Source organism: Rhinoraja longicauda, chromosome 37 (genome assembly GCF_053455715.1).
Source record: "Rhinoraja longicauda isolate Sanriku21f chromosome 37, sRhiLon1.1, whole genome shotgun sequence".
In the NCBI taxonomy this organism is placed as follows: Eukaryota; Metazoa; Chordata; class Chondrichthyes; order Rajiformes; family Arhynchobatidae; genus Rhinoraja; species Rhinoraja longicauda.
The window spans coordinates 11,536,523-11,551,150 of NC_135989.1; the positions used below are offsets into that span (position 1 = coordinate 11,536,523).

At 49.7% G+C, this 14,628-nt stretch overlaps 1 protein-coding gene across 1 annotated transcript in view; it reads left to right on the forward strand.

Moving 5' to 3' along the window:
• Nucleotides 1-14,628, forward strand: part of LOC144610587 (uncharacterized) — a 225,265-nt gene that overhangs the window by 82,055 nt on the left and 128,582 nt on the right. The window contains 5 exon segments of the mRNA XM_078429396.1: nucleotides 5,712-5,786; nucleotides 9,252-9,335; nucleotides 10,542-10,598; nucleotides 11,531-11,584; nucleotides 13,454-13,507. Of these exon segments, the coding sequence (XP_078285522.1) occupies nucleotides 5,712-5,786; nucleotides 9,252-9,335; nucleotides 10,542-10,598; nucleotides 11,531-11,584; nucleotides 13,454-13,507 (324 nt within the window).

A 14,628-nucleotide genomic window follows, 5' to 3' on the forward strand; every position in this document is an offset into this window, starting at 1 on the left:
CATCACAAGGAAAATTATTGATATTGAGACACAAGGAACTGCAGATGCTGGTTTATTTTTTAAAAAGGACACAAAATGCTGGAGTAACTCGGCAGGGCAGGGAGCAGAACATGGATAGGTGATGTTTCGGGTCCTTCTTCAGACACTAAACGATCATCAGCTCAAACAAAGGCATGCTTTGGTCTGTCCGATACTCAGACCAGATAGGACAGTTTTGGAGTGATATGGGCCAAACACATGGGACCGGGTTGAGAGGGGAAGATAGATCAGCCACGATTGAATGGGCCGAATGGCCTAATTATCCTCCTATAACTTATGAACTTTTAAGATTGAGGAGCACTTTACTGATGGACAAGTAGCAGAATGGCTAAACTTTTCTGCTTTTACTTTGTTTGTTAACCTCAGATGTGTGTTGATGACCAGTTCATAAAGACAATAGACAATAGGTGCAGGGGTAGGCCATTCGGCCCTTCGAGCCAGCACCGCCATTCAATGTGATCATGGCTGATCATTCTCAATCAGTACCCCGTTCCTGCCTTCTCCCCATACCCCCTGACTCCACTATCCTTAATAGCTCTATCTAGTTCTCTCTTGAATGCATTCAGAGAATTGGCCTCCACTGCCTTCTGAGGCAGAGAATTCCACAGATTCACAACTGTCAATAATTAATGAGTCCTAGGAGAAGAATTAGGCCATTCGGCCCATCGAGTCTCCTCTGCCATTCAATCATGGCTGATCTATCTCTCCCTCACAACCCCATTCTTACATAGACTTACAGAGAAAATAGGTGCAGGAGGAGGCCATTCGGCCCTTCGAGCCAGCACCGCCATTCATTGTGACCATGGCAGATCATCCACAATCAGTAACCTGTGCCTGCCTTCTCCCCATACCCCTTGATTCCGCTACCCCCTTGAGCTCAATCTAACTCTCTTTTCAATTCATCCAGTGAATTGGCCTCCTGCCTTCTCCCCATAACCCCTGACACCCGCACTAATCAAGAGTCACCTTACTAATCAAGCGGTCATAAAGTCATAGATTGTTATATAGCGTCTTACAGTGTGGAAACAGGCCCTTTGTCCCAGCTTGTCCACACCGACCAACATGTCCCATCTACACAAGTCCCACCTGCCTGCGTTTGGCCCATATCCCTCCAAACCTGTCCTATCCATGTACTTGTCTAAATGTTTCTTAAACGTTGCGATAGTCCCTGCCTCAGCCACCTCCTCCAGCAGCTCGTTCCATACACACAACCACCCTTTGTGGGAAAAGGTTACCTCTCAGGTTCCTATTAAATCTCCCCCCCCCCCCCCCCACTTTAAACCTATGTATGTCCTCTGGTTCTCAGTTGGGACTTGCTGTGTAACACAGGTCACCCAAATAATCTCCACAGGGAACTATGTGCAAGGTGTTCCGGGGCGGAGAAGGGGCTTTGGGTTAATTTTCTTGAGTTGGGGCTTTGGGTTAATTTTCTTGAGTTGCGCTTGGTTTGCCTTTGAAGGAAGGGAGGCTTTCGTTACTGATCCCTGAAGGCAGGGTGTACTTGTTCTGTCAGCAGAACCGGCCCAGTGGGGCTGAGGAGTTCCATACATTTTTTCCTCAGCATTTTTTGCTCACGTACAGTACCAAGCCCTCTTTCCCCTTGCACCGTGAATACTGCAGCATGCAGGGCACGTCTCTGATTTTGTCTGTGTGTGTGTGTGTGTGTGCGTGTGTGTATATGTGTATGTGTGTACCCTGGTGTGTGTGCATGTGTGTTGTGTATATGTGCGTGTTTGTGTGTGCTCCTGTGTGTGTGTTACATGTTACGTGTGTGTCTGTGCCCATGAGTATGTGTGCGTGGTGTCTATGTGTATGCGTGTGTACCCCTGTGTGTGTGTGTGCACGAATGTGTGTGTAAAAGTGGAACTTTGCACATGTGTGTGTGCATATGAATGTGTGTGTGCGCATGTGTATTGTGTGTGTGTGTTTATGTGTGTGTGCGCGCGTTTATGTGTGTACACCCATTTGTGTGCACGTCCACGTGTGTGTACGCGTGTGTGTGCATGTGTATTGTGTGTGTGCGTGCGTGCGTGCACGTAAGTGTGTGTGCGCGTGTTGTGTGTTGAAGGACGAACGTCCTTTCAAACAGATGTATCGGAAGTTGTGAATGGTGGCTTCGGTATGAATGTAAAATTGTCCCCTGTGTGTGTAGGATAGCGTTAGTGTGCGGGGATCGCTGGTCTGCACGGACTCGGTGGGCCGAAGGGCCTGTTTCCGCGCTGTGTCTCCAAAATTGAACTAAACTAAAGTAATATAACGGCCCCATCTGCAAAATCCTGAGACAAGAATCAATAAATGATGTTTCCCCTTTATCCCAGTGAAAGTGCTCTGGGTGTAAGCTGCGAAGTGGTGCTGATTCATTGGCATGCGAATTGAATTACAAAACTGGGAACTAATGCTAAAACTCCTCTCCAGTGCCTGACTGATGCAAAGCACTCCGAGCCCGACATCTGTCAACTCCTTTGTGTCTTTTGAGACATTAGAAGAAGATTAACATTCTCAGATGTTGGGCAGATTTCACGTCAGTGAATGCCTGCCTACAAGGCTTATTTTTGATTGCAAAAATAACATTTTCCCAACGTTACCAAGCTGTGCATGACAAAACACATATGGGCCATCGCTCGAGAATCCCATCCTTTTTTAAACTTTTTTTTTCGTTTTAGTTTAGAGATACAGCGCGGAAACAGGCCCTTCGGCCCACCGAGTCCGCACCGACCAGCGATCCCCGCACATTAACGCTATCCTACTCACACTAGGGACAATTTACAATTAAATCAAGCGAATGGTATGTAAGCATTCATAGCAAGAGGATTTGAGTATAGGAGCAGGGAGGTTCTGCTGCAGTTGTACAGGGCCTTGGTGCGACCGCACCTGGAGTATTGCGTACAGTTTTAGTCTCCTAATCTGAGGAAAGACATTCTTGCCTTAGAGGGAGTACCGAGAAGGTTCACCAGATTGATCCCTGGGATGGCAGGACTTTCATATGAAGAAAGACTGGATAGACTAGGCTTTTCCTCGCTGGAATTTAGAAGACTGAGGGGGGATCTTATAGAAACATATAAAATTCTTAAGGGGTTGGAGAGGCTAGATGCGGGAAGATTGTTCCCGGTGTTGGGGAAGTCCAGAACAAGGGGTCACAGTTTAAGGATAAGGGGGAAGTCTTTTGGGACCGAGATGAGAAAACATTTCTTCGCACAGAGAGTGGTGAGTCTGTGGAATTCTCTGCCACAGAAGGTAGTTGAGGCCAGTTCATTGGCTATATTTAAGAGGGAGTTAGATGTGGCCCTTGTGGCTAAAGGGATCAGGGGGGTATGGAGAGAAGGCAGGTACGGGATACTGAGTTGGATGATCAGCCATGATCATATTGAATGGCGGTGCGTACAGGCTCGAAGGGCCGAATGGCCTACTCCTGCACCTATTTTCTATGTTTCTATTAACCTACAGACCTGTACATCTTTGGCGTGTGCGAGGAAGCCGGAGAAAACCCACGCAGGGTGCTGTCTGTGTGTAGTTTGCACGTTCGCCCCGTGACCGCGTGGGTTTTCTCCGGTTTCCTCCCACATCCCAAAGACGTGCGGGTGTGTAGGTCAATTGGCCTCGTGTAAATTTGCCCTCTGGTTTGAAGGGAACAGGGTAACATAGAACTAGTGTGAACGGGTGATCGATGGTTAGCATGGACCCGATGGGCCGAAGGGCCGGTTAACGTGCTGTATCTCTAAACTAAACAATAAATCTTCATGCGTACCTATGGATTAGGTCACTTCTGCGGCCCCTGGGGTCATATCTGCTCCTTTGTTGGAGGTAATTCTTCTGTATTTGCCAGCTTTCATCCCTCCCCCTCCCCTTCAATCAGTCTGATGAAAAGTCTCCATCCAAAACGTCATCTATCCATGTTCTCCAGAGATGCTGTCTGAACTCCTGAGTTAATCCAGCACTTTGTATCCTTTTGTGTATCAACCAGCACCTTCAGTTCCTTGTTCCTGCTGCATTTCAATAGACAGTAGGTGCAGGAGGAGGCCATTCGGCCCTTCGAGCCAGCACCGCCATTCACCGTGATCATGGCTGATCATCCACAATCAGTACCCCGTTCCTGCCTTCTCCGCCTTTCAATGCCTTTTTGAGCATTTAAAGCATTTGAAAAGTATTTAAAAGACACGTGATAGACACAAAAATGCCGGAGTAACTCAGCGGGACAGGCAGCATCTCTGGAGAGAAGGAATGGGTGACATTTCGGGTCGAGACCCTCTCTTCAGACACTTGGACAGGTAGACAATAGACAATAGGTGCAGGAGGAGGCCATTCAGCCCTTCGAGCCAGCACCGCCATTCAATGCGATCATGGCTGATCATTCTCAATCAGTCCCCCGTTCCTGCCTTCTCCCCATAACCCCCTCACTCCACTATCCTTACATGGACAGAAGGGGTTTAGAAGGATATGGGCCAAAGATGGGCAACTGGGGCTACCTTAGATGGGTTGGCATGAACAATAGACAATAGACAATAGGTGCAGGAGGAGGCCATTTGGCCCTTCGAGCCAGCTCCGCCATTCAATGTGATCATGGCTGAGCATATGAATTGGACTGTGTCTGAGCTCTATGACTAGGACTCATAGAGAGTGGCGCGGTGGCGCAGGGGTCGAGTTGCTGCCTTCCAGCACCAGTTCCTCCAGCACGTTTTGTAAACCAGCGTCTGCAGGTCCCCGTTGAGCTGGGACAGAGACGCCACCAGGAGCTGCTCACCGCACACAAGCCTGTCACACAGTTGCCGAATCCAGGCAGCATTGCCTGTCGGTAACCACGCGGCTGATAATTTCCTTCTCCTGCGCAATCTACGGTACCTCTGAAGACATGCTGCGTTCACCGACCACCACGCATGCAGATGCAAAGCCGGGCGGCTGTGCAGTGATGAAGCTGGTCGGGCCGCTGCCTGCACACTGGCACCAGGGACCCACGTCCGATCCTGACCGCGCCTGCTGTCTGTGTATGGTGTTTGCACGTTCTCCCGGTGACCGGGTGGGTTTCCTCTAGGTGTAGATACAAAAGGCTGGAGTAACTCAGCGGGTCAGGCAGCATCTCTGGACACAAGGAATGGGTGACGTTTCGGGTCGAGGTCCTTCCTCAAACCAGGTCTGAAGAAGGGTCTCGACCCGAAACGTCACCCATTCCTTCTCTCCAGAGATGCTGCCTGTCCCGCTGAGTTACTCCAGCATTTGGTGTCCATCTTCAGCGTAAACCAGCATCTGCAGTTCTTTCCTACACATTTTGTTTCCTCCGGGTGCTCTGGTTTCCTCCCACATCCCAAAGACGTGTGGGTTTTGTAGGCTAATGGGCCCTCTGTAAATCGCCCCTCGTGTGCAGGGAGTGGATGGCAAAGTGGGATAACATCGAACTGGTGCGAACAGGATGGTCGGCACGGACTCGGTGGGCCGAAGGGCCTGTTTCCACGGTGTATCTCTAACCTAAACTGAATTGAACTCCTACAACACATGTTACACCATTAATCACTCTGTGAAGACAGACTATGTAGTGTGAAACATTAATATCAGAGAGCAGTGCCCCAGGGCACATATTCCACTGAGAGGCAGGTTTCTGCCTGAACTCAATAGCTCGATCCATGTTCTCTCCTTCTGACAGATTCTTCTCCGTTTTGTCTCCCCCTCCACCTTAAACGCAGGGACCTCCAGGAAGACCCGGTTTGCCAGGTGCGGACGGAATTCCCGGACCTTCAGGAACCATGCTGATGTTCCCCGTGAGTTCCCGTCCTCATTCCGATCCATTGTCCGCATTTAATTCCGGATCGGAGATTGTAAGTCTAAAACAAAGACAGCTGGAAGGCACCCAGGGACCAAAACTCCCATGTCGGGGCGATCGAAACTCCCACGTAGGGGGCGATCGAAACTCCCGCGTCAGGGCGATCGAGACTCCCGTGGCTTGGAGCTCCTGATGTCGGTCTCTGACCAGAGACCGCGAGCTCCATGATGTTAAGACAGCAGGCACCCGCGGTCGATCTCCAACAAAGGCCGCCAACTCCTCAATGTTAGGCCGCAGTGCGGACGGCGATACGATACGGTTTATTACACTTTTTTGGGAAGTCGGAGGATAAGCTTGAAAACCAAGAGCTGGGGTCTGCAAATTTAATTTAGCTCAGATTATCATTGCCACATGTACCGAGGTACAGTGAAAAGCTTTTTTGCTTTGTGATATCTATCCAGTCAAAGACTACACATGATTACAATCAAGCCGTCCACAGTATACAGATACAGGAAAAAGGGCGTAACGTTCAGTGCAAGATAACGTTTGTTAAAGTCCAATTAAAGATAGTTCAATGGTCTTCAATGAGGTAGATGGCAGTTCAGGACCATTCTCTAGTTGGTGAGTGGGTGGTTCAGTTGCCTGATAACAGCTGGGAAGAAACGGTCCCTGAATCCGGAGGTGTGCGTTTTTATAAACTTCTGTACCTCTTGCCTGATGGGAGAGGGGAGAAGAGGGAGTGGACGGGGTGTGACTGGTCCTTGATTGTGCTGCTGGCCTTGCCGAGGCAGCGTGAGGTGTAGATGGAGTCAATGGAAGGGAGATAGTGTGTGTGATAGTTGTGTGATAGTGTGGTGTGTTGGTCAGCGTGAACAAATTGGACCAAAGGGCCAATACAAAACAAAATGGCACAAAATGCTGGAGTAACGCTGTAGTAACTCCACAGGAGAACATGGACGTTTCGGGTCAGGGCCCTTCTTCAGACACTAAACGGTCATTTGCTCAATCAAAGACGTGCTTTGGTCTGTCCAATCCTTGGTGATCTTCCAGACCAGATAGGACGGGTTTAGAGGGATATGGGCCAAACGCAGGCAGGTGGGACAGGGTTGAGTCGAATTTAGTTTAGAGACACAGCGCGGAAACAGGCCCTTCGGCCCACTGGGTTTGCGCCCACCAGCAATCCGCGCACACAAGCACGGGCATCCTACACTCACGGCCACGGTGGCACGGCGGTAAAGTTGCTGCCTTACAGCGCTTGCAGCACCGGAGACCCGGGTTCGATCCTGACTACGGGCGCTGTCTGTACGGAGTTTGTACGTTCTCCCCGTGACTGCGTGGGTTTTCTCCGAGATCTCCGGTTTCCTCCCGCACTCCAAAGACGTGCGGGTTTGTAGGTCATTTGGCTTGGTGCATGTGTACATTGACCCTAGTGTGTGTAGGGTGGTGTGAGTGTGCGGGGATCGCTGGTCGGTGCGGACTCGGTGGGCCGAAGGGCCTGTTTCTGAGCTGTATCTATGAACACGAGGGACAATTTTTACATTTCACACCAAGCCAATTAACCTACATATCTGCACGTCTTTGGAGTGTGGGAGAAATCTTGAAGATCTCGGAGGAAACCCACGCAGGTCACGGAGAGAACGTACAAACGTGGAGAGCCAGATTTTTCTCCGGATTCCTCGGTAACTCATTCTTGCCGCTGGTTTCCCTGCGTGACCTCTCTGACTCAGTGCTAAAGCCTCAGACTTGGCTGCCATACAAAGGCAGGCCGTCCCCTGAGGGGGCAGCTGTGTTTGCATTGATCACTCCTGGCTGTGCCTGGGCGGGCATACTGCCAGTGATGGCGCGAGGAGGTGCGAAATTAGCTCAGCGCTGTAACACGGAAACCCGAAGCAGGAGAGGAAAGTGATCTGAGCATCACCAGCTCTATCATAGGTTCCTTCATCACCTTCTCCATCATGGTCTGGTTTGGCTCAGCCACCAAGCACGACATCCGGAGGCTGCAACGGATCGTTCGCACAGCCGAGAAGGTTGTTGGCTGCAACCTTCACCCCATTGACGAACTGTACACTGCAAGGGCCAAGAAGCGAGCGGGCAAGATCATCTCTGACCCCTCTCACCCTGGCCACAAACTCTTTGAAGCACTTCCCTCTGGAAGGCGACTCCGGACTGTCAAAGCAGCCACAGTCACGGTGGGCCGAAGGGCCAGTTTCTTCACTGTATCTCTAAACAGGCGATAGGTGTCCGGTGTGGACTCGGTTGGCCAAAGGGCCTGTTTTAATGCTGCATCTCTAAACGAAACTAAAGGACAGTTTCTGAGGTTAACGTTGTTTACTGTTCAAGAGCCTGATTCAAGAGATTGTTGGGAAGAAGCTATTGAACCTGCTGGTTACGATGTGTAGGAACATAACTGCAGATGCTGGTTCAAATCGAAGGTATCACAAAATGCTGGAGTGACCCAGCGGGTCAGGCAGCATCTCTGGAGAGAAAGAATGGGTGACGTTTTGCGTTTTCAGACTGAAGAAGGGTCTTGACCCGAAACGCCACCCATTCCTTCTCTCCTGAGATGCTGCCTGACCCGCTGAGTTACTCCAGCATTGTGCGATACCTGTGGTTACAATGTTCCGGCTCCTATGCCTTCATGCCGATGGTCGGAGTGTGGCAAGGGTGGTGTGGCTCTTTGATGATGATGGCTGCCTTGTAAGTCCCATCGAGGTGAGTACTTCTGATGGACTGGGCGATGTCCAGTGTGGAGTTTGCACGCCCACCCTGCGGCCGAGTGGGTTTCCCTCCGGGTGCTCCGGCTTGCCATAGAGGGAGTACAGAGAAGGTTCACCAGATTGATTCCTGGGATGGCAGGACTTTCATATGAAGAAAGACTGGATAGACTCGGCTTGTACTCGCTGGAATTTAGAAGATTGAGGGGGGATCTTATAGAAACTTACAAAATTCTTAAGGGGTTGGAGAGGCTAGATGCAGGAAGATTGTTCCCGATGTTGGGGAAGTCCAGAACAAGGGGTCACAGTTTAAGGATAAGGCAGAAGTCTTTTAGGACCGAGATGAGAACGGTTTTTTTCACACAGAGAGTGGTGAATCTGTGGAATTCTCTGCCACAGAAGGTAGTTGAGGCCAGTTCATTGGCTATATTTAAGAGGGAGTTAGATGTGGCCCTTGTGGCTAAAAGGATCAGGGGGTATGGAGAGAAGGCAGGTACGGGATACTGAGTTGGATGATCAGCCATGATCACATTGAATGGCGGTGCAGGCTCGAAGGGCCGAATGGCCTACTCCTGCACCTATTTTCTATGTTTCTATGTTTCCTATCGCATCCTAAATACCACGCCAGGCATTGACCGCCACTCTCAGGAGGTGAAAAGTCAACTTGGAGCTTTTCCGATGGGTTTGAGTGCTAGATCGGGGAAGCATCCAATGGTCCTCGAGCTCACCCTGATCCTTTCCACTTACAGTTCCAGTACGGTGGGAATGGAGCCAAGGGTCCGGCGATCTCGGCCCAGGAGTCACAGGCCCAGGCCATCCTCCAGCAAGCCAGGGTAAGTGGCTGATGCCAGACCTAGGTTCATTATCCTGTCATTATCAGGTAATTATCACCGAGCGTTCACCTTCTCATAGAGTCACACAGCGTGGAAGCAGGCCCAACTTGCCCACACCGACCAACATTTCCCATCTGCCCTAGTCCCATCTGCCTTGCATTTGCCCCACAGCCCTCTAAACCTGACCCATCCATGTCTGAAGAAGGGTCTCGACCTGAAACGTCACCCATTCCTTCTCTCCCGAGATGCTGCCTGACCTGCTGAGTTACTCCAGCATTTTGTGAATGAATCCATCCATGTACCATGTACCTTTCTAGTTGCATCTTAAGCATTGCCATAGAAACTTCCTCAACTACATCCTCCGGCAGCTCGTTCCATTCACCCACCACCATTTGTGTGAAAAGGTTATCCCTCAGATTTGTATATAATCTTTCCCCCTTCACCTTAAACCTATGTCCTTTGATTCTCGATTCCCCTACTCTGGGCAAGAGTCCGTAATTATCGCTGAGTGTTCAGCTTCTTATTAGAGTCATAGAGTGATACAGTGTGGAAACAGGCCCTTCGGCCCAACTTGCCCACACCGACCAACATGCCTCATCTACACGAGTTCCACCTGCCTGCATTTGGCCCATATCCTTCTAAACCTGTCCTATCCATTTACCTGTCCAAATATCTCTTAAACATATGGACAATGCGGTGCTGGCTCGAAGGGCCGAATGGCCTACTCCTGCACCTATTGTTTACTGACCAAACGTTGCGATAGTACCTGCCTCAACTTCCTTCTCCAGCAGCTCGTTCCATACACCTCCCACCCTTTGTGTAAAAAAAGTTGCCCCTCATGTTCCTATTAATCCTTCCCCCTTCACCCCAAACCTACGTCCTTTGGTTGTGGAAAGGAACTGCAGATACTGGTTTATACCAAAGAAAGACACAAAATGCTGGTCAGGCACCAACTCGAGAAAAAAAGACGTTTGGGGTCGGAAGCCTTCTTCAGTCTGCAAGATGACTGCATGGGAGAGGAGCTTAGTTGATTTTGGTATCATGTTCGGCACAGACATTGTGGGCCGAAGGGCCTGTTCCGTGCTGCATTGATCTATTTATACGAGCATCCTATCAAAGCCCGGTTGCAAACTCCTCTCTCCTCTTTCCCCTTCCTTGGTGCCCCAGTTTGTAACTCTTTCGTTGTGTCTTGTGTTTGCGTTCCAGCTTTCAATGAAGGGTCCATCAGGTCCGCTTGGCCTCATGGGAAGACCGGGACCTCTGGTGAGTCTGAGCGGTGACCAGGAGAATATTGGCAGGAGACTGGGCGCACGAGCAAGTGGGAACTTGCAGGACAAATGTAGCTGTGGAGTCAATCGAAGCTCGGTTGTGGGAACTCCCTGGTGTCAGAGGCTTGTGATACCTCAGGGAACTTCACGAAAAGCAGTGCATCTCTTCAACAGTTCCTCACCACCATCACAATCCCTACCTGTGTGCAAAAAGCAGACCAAAAAGATTAGTGTATCTGAATGTTTGATGGTCAGCATAGATTTGATGGGCCGAAGGGCCTTGTTTCCGTACTGTCTCTTAATGGGCTGGCATGGTTTTCCTTGGTGCTAGGAAATATTAATTTCTCAGCCAACATCACTAACTCATTAATCTATCACATTGTTCCCCTAAAGATAGTGAGCAAAGTTTATCCGGTGAATTGGCCTCCACTGCCCTCTGTGGCAGAGAATTCCACAAATTCACAACACTCTGGGTGAAAAAAATCCTTCTCACCTCAATTTTAAATGGCCTCCCTTTTATTCTAAGACTGTGGCCCCTGGTTCTGGACTCCCCCAACATTGGGAACATTTTTTCCTGAATCTAGCTTGTCCAGTCCTTTTATAATTTTGCACGTCTCTATAAGATCCCCCTCTCATCCTTCTAAACTCCAGTGAATACAAGCCTGGTCTTTTCAATCTTTCCTCATGCGACAGTCCCGCCATCCCAGAGACCAATCTCGTGAACCTACGCTGCACTGCCTCAATTACAAGAAGGGGGGGTGAACTTTGGAATGGACGGGGAGCTCTTGGTAAGAACAAGAGGGTAGAAGGGCTTTGGAGTGGACCATGGGGTGGTAGACACGTGGAGTGATGAAACATGGGTGGGGATTTGGAGATGCAATGGATAAACATCTGGATTCTCTTTTGTCTCTTCCTCCATGTTTACAGGGTCTCCCAGGCAACATGGGACTGAAAGGTGATGCAGGAGAAATGGGCCCATTGGTAAGTTAATGCCTGTCCCTGGCAATGTTTCTTTCAGTATTGATTCCTCACTGGTCTAACCACACAAACAAGGCCAGGCCAAGCCAGGCATGGAGATCTTCGAGGTCGTCCTCAAGGACAACCCTTCAGCAAGGACATCCTCATAACATATAACATATAACATATAACATATAACATATAACAACTACAGCATGGAAACAGGCCTGTCCGGCCCTACCAGTCCACGCCGACCATTCTCCCTGACCTAGTCTCATCTACCTGCACTCAGACCATAACCCTCTAATCCCCTCCTATCCATATACTTATCCAATTTACTCTTAAATAATAAAATCGAGCCAGCCTCCACCACTTCCACCGGAAGCCCATTCCATACAGCCACCACCCTCTGAGTAAAGAAGTTCCCCCTCATGTTACCCCTAAACCTTTGTCCCTCAATTCTGAAGCTATGTCCCCTTGTTGGAATCTTCCCCACTCTCAAAGGGAAAAGCCTACCCACGTCAACTCTGTCCGTCCCTCTCAAAATTTTAAAAACATCTATCAAGTCCCCCCTCAACCTTCTACGCTCCAAAGAATAAAGACCCAACCTGTTCAACCTCTCTCTGTAGCCTAAGTGCTGAAACCCAGGCAACATTCTAGTAAATCTCCTCTGTACCCTCTCCATTTTGTCGACATCCTTCCTATAATTTGGCGACCAGAACTGCACACCATACTCCAGATTCGGCCTCACCAATGCCCTGTACAATTTTAACATTACATCCCAACTTCTATACTCGATGCTCTGATTTATAAAGGCAAGCATACCAAACGCCTTCTTCACCACCCTATCCACATGAGATTCCACCTTCAGGGAACAATGCACAGTTATTCCCAGATCCCTCTGTTCATTGAGAGGGTCACCACGTTCTCCTTCACCTGCTGGTTCCGCCCCATCGGCCTCCAGAACAGAAACCGCCTGCAGAGCGCAGCCAAAGTCTGTTCCAAAATTATTGGACTCCTCCCCGTCAGAGCCCTCTCCACCCTCTGCGACCAGCAGATGCTAGGGTCAGCTGGCTGGGTTTTACAGGACCCCTCACGCCTGCTGTTCTCTGCGTTTGAGTGGCTCCCCTCGGGGCGCCGGCTTCGCTGCCCATGCTGTGGGACACAGACGAGAAGGGCAACCTTTGTCCCCAAGGCTGTTCAGCTCCTCAACTCCCAACCACCCCTGTTCTGCTGCTCATCCTGCTAACCCCCCAACCCCCCCCCAATAGTTTTTGTACCGCTCCACGTGCCTTTGTAAATTGCCCCACGGGGACAAATAAAGTGTTTTTGAACTTGAACTTGAACTTGAGCTCAACTGGTAGAGCCACTGCCTCACAGCGCCAGAGACCCGGGTTCCATCCTGACCTTGGGTTCTGTGTGCGTGTGTGTGTGTGTGTGTGTGCGTGTGGAGTTTGCATGTTCTCCCATGTGACCGCACGGGTTTCCTCTGGGTGCTCCGGTTCTGTCCCACTTCCCAAAGACGGGAGGTGGTCGGCTGTGTTGCGGGTTTGCACGGGTTAATTGGCTCTCTGCAAATTGCCCTGAGTGTTTAGAGAGCGGATGAAGAAACGGGATAAACATGGGACTAGTGTGAATGGATGATAGATGGTCGGCGTGGACTCTGTGCCCTGAGGGGCCTTTTTTCCATGCTGTCTCTCTCAATCAATTAATAATTCAATTATCACTTCATGAACCAATTGTTGTTCTCTGCATCTTTGCTGTGAATGCCTCTGGTGGCCATGTTTCCAATATCATGGTAGAGTTTCATCCTCGAATAACACAGCAACAAGACTTGCGTGAGGATCCTGAGATTGAGGGAGGTGTCTTATAACGTCTGTCTTTGTCTTATAGGGTCCTGTTGGAATTCTCGGCCCCTTTGGTCCTTCGGGAAGAGCTGGGAGAAGGGTAAGGACCTCCTTGTTTAATGGAACTGAAATGGAGCGATTGGCAGTAGTTTCACATCCACCAGTCCACCCTCTCTTCACTCTGAGAACTAATCCCTCCAGTCCAATGGATTGGCAGTAGTTTCACATCCACCAGTCCTAATCTCTCCATAGTCCAATTGGATCAATCCTCAGGATGAACCAGGTGGTGTCTGAGGAAGGGTCCCGACCCAAAATGTCACCCGTCCATCTCCTCCACAGATGCAGCCTGACCCGCTGAGTTATTCCAGCACTTTGTGCCCTTTCTGGAGGCAGTTCTTCAGTGGGATATAGTGTAGTGCCTACTGCATACTGGAATTATATAACATTGTAGGGACATAGGGATTGGCTGGGAGAGTTCGAACCCTCGGATTGGCTAGCGAGGTCACCAGGTGTACCAGCCTGGGAGAGATAGTCAGTCTAGCGTTGAACTCCGTTTAAGTAAGACGTTAGGTAGTTGTCTACAGTTTGAATGTTGCGATTGTCACGGAGTTTTTGGGCCATGCAATAAACTTTGTCTGCAACATCCATCCGCTATCAGACTCGCTACAACATACTAGAATTTAGAAGGATGAGAGGGGGTCTTATTGAAACGAATAAGATTATTAAGGGATTGGACACGCAGGAAACATGTTCCCAATGTTGGGGGAGTCCTGAACCAGGGGCCACAGTTTAAGAATAAGGGGTAGGCCATTTAGAACGGAGATGAGGAGTAAACTTTTTCACTCAGAGAGTTGTGAAGCTGTGGAATTCTCTGCCTCAGAAGGCAGTGGAGGCCAATTCTCCGGATGCTTTCAAGAGAGAGTTAGATAGAGCTCTTAAAGATAGCGTAGTCAGGGGGTATGGGGAGAAGGCAGGAACGGGGTACTGATTGTGGATGATCAGCCATGATCACAATGAACGGCGGTGCTGGCTCGAAGGGCCGAATGGCCTCCTCCTGCACCTATTGTCTATTGTCTATAACATAGAACTAGTGTGAACAAGTAATAATCGATGGTCATCCTGTACTCAGTGGGCTGAAGGGCTTGTTTCCATGCTGTGACTTTAAATTACAAAAAAGATCCATAAGAATTTGCAATTCAGTTGTAAAGCAGAGTTTAGATG